The sequence below is a fragment of the Ictidomys tridecemlineatus genome, chromosome 4 (assembly GCF_052094955.1).
Source record: "Ictidomys tridecemlineatus isolate mIctTri1 chromosome 4, mIctTri1.hap1, whole genome shotgun sequence".
In the NCBI taxonomy this organism is placed as follows: Eukaryota; Metazoa; Chordata; class Mammalia; order Rodentia; family Sciuridae; genus Ictidomys; species Ictidomys tridecemlineatus.
The window spans coordinates 57,481,604-57,483,562 of record NC_135480.1 but is presented as its reverse complement, the minus strand read 5'-3'; the positions used below and the strand labels follow the sequence as shown (position 1 = coordinate 57,483,562).

At 45.5% G+C, this 1,959-nt stretch overlaps 1 protein-coding gene across 1 annotated transcript; it reads left to right on the top strand.

The window, feature by feature from the left end:
• Positions 1 to 734: 734 nt before the first annotated feature.
• Positions 735 to 1,694, top strand: LOC101976886 (olfactory receptor 52K1). Its single transcript, XM_005342335.3, has one exon. It carries the CDS (start codon positions 735 to 737, stop codon positions 1,692 to 1,694), a length of 960 nt encoding a protein of 319 aa, XP_005342392.2.
• Positions 1,695 to 1,959: the final 265 nt, after the last annotated feature.

Below are 1,959 nucleotides of genomic sequence, written 5' to 3'. Positions count from 1 at the left end.
TTGTTACCAAGAGCCTCTGTTTCCTGCAGGTCACCACAATGATAAACTTTGTGTCAACTCCAATACAATATCACCTTGAAGGAGGGGAAGACATGGGAGGTTGTGGAGTCAGATAGACATGGTAATATTGGGAAGTGAAGCAAGTGCTATGGATGGGAATAATCCAAGGAAGAGACGATCAATGTTGGAGTCATCAGGGAGCGTGTTATTGGTTAGTCTTGGCATTCAAGTGAAGTTTAAAGGGTAGGATGTCTCTAAATTAAGGGATTTCCTAATGTCAGATTTTTGGTGGTCTCAGATGAAATTTAGTAGAATAAGGCAGAGGATCAGCTGAAGTCAGTGCTGATTAAATCAAACACAAGCATGCAGAATTTGGGAATAAGAATTGCATGGGAATGATTTTTATTCAACAATTCCTGGGCATCCCCTTAAAGTATATGGATTGCCCTGTATTCCACATGTGATGGGATATGTAACCTGGAACCTGGTTTCTGAACTTCCTGTTCAATGTATTGCCTACCAACTTGCCTCTTCTGTATTTGAAGATTTTGCAGAAATCTTGACTGAACTGAAAATTATTTTTTACTTTCCCCCTGAGAATGATTGGGGAAATTTATGTGGTGGTGGTTGGTGGTGTAATGAGACCATGTATCTCAAGTTCCCAATTTCCCCATTATTGTGACTCACCTGCCTGCTTTTCTTTGCAGAGGCCCTTTGTTCTTCCATGTGGGATGATGGCCGAGATTCTTTCCAACAACTCTCACCTCTTCCCACATACCTTTTTCTTGGTTGGCATCCAAGGACTGACTGCTGCCCACATTTGGATCTCACTTCCTTTCTGTTTCATGTTTTTCTTGGCACTGACTGGGAATGGCATCCTGCTTTTTCTCATCTGGACAGAGCACAGTCTTCACCAGCCCATGTTTTTGTTTCTGGCCATGCTGTCTTTTGTTGACCTGGTCCTCTCCCTTTCCACTCTGCCCAAGATGCTGGCTATATTTTGGTTTGATGCTACAGCCATCAGCTCCTACTCCTGCCTTTCCCAGATGTTTGTCATCCATGCATTCTCTGCCATGGAGTCAGGGGTGCTCGTGGCCATGGCTTTCGACCGCTTTGTGGCTATCTGTAATCCACTGCATTACGCAACCATCCTGACCCCAGTTGTTGTCACCAAGATTGGGGGCCTGGTGGTGCTTCGAGGTGTGGGGTTGACCATCTTCTTTCCAAGCTTGGCTCGTCGACTGCCCTACTGTGGCTCGCACATGATTGCCTATACCTACTGTGAACATATGGCAGTGGTAAAGCTGGCCTGTGGGGCCACCACTGTGGACAACCTCTATGCTTTTACCGTGGCAGTCTTTCTTGGTGTCGGGGATGTGGCCTTTATTGCCTACTCCTATGGGCAGATTGTGAAGACTGTGACGCGTATTCCCTCACCCGAGGCGCGTGCAAAAGCAGGCAGCACGTGCACAGCTCACGTCTGTGTCATCTTCTTCTTTTATGGACCAGGCTTTCTTTCTGTGGTCATGCAGCGCTTTGGGCCACCCACAGCCTCTGCTGCCAAGGTCATCCTTGCTAATCTTTACTTGCTCTTTCCTCCTGCATTGGATCCCATTGTCTATGGGGTTAAAACCAAGCAGATCCGGGAGCGTTTGTTCACAATTCTAGGCTCCAAACAGATTGATCCCACTTGAGTATAATTTTCATCAGCTGAACATCAGGGGCCACAGTGGCCCTCTCCCATGGAGCAGAAGCCTCACAGCTCAGGTACATTTGCCTGGTGGGGACAGTGAAGATAAAGGAAATAAAGTTATCCTTAGAGGCTGTAAATTGCAAAATAACTTCTGGATTCTGTTATGTTCAGCTATTAGGGAAAAAGACTAAGAAGGGCTGTTATATCTCAACTAATAATTAAGCAAGTAATTTTCTGATACCATTTTTATCCAAAAGCTTATAGTT

Excerpts from the sequence above, each read along its gene's own strand:
- LOC101976886 (XM_005342335.3), top strand. The coding sequence starts at position 735 with ATGGCCGAGATTCTTTCCAACAACTCTCACCTCTTCCCACATACCTTT.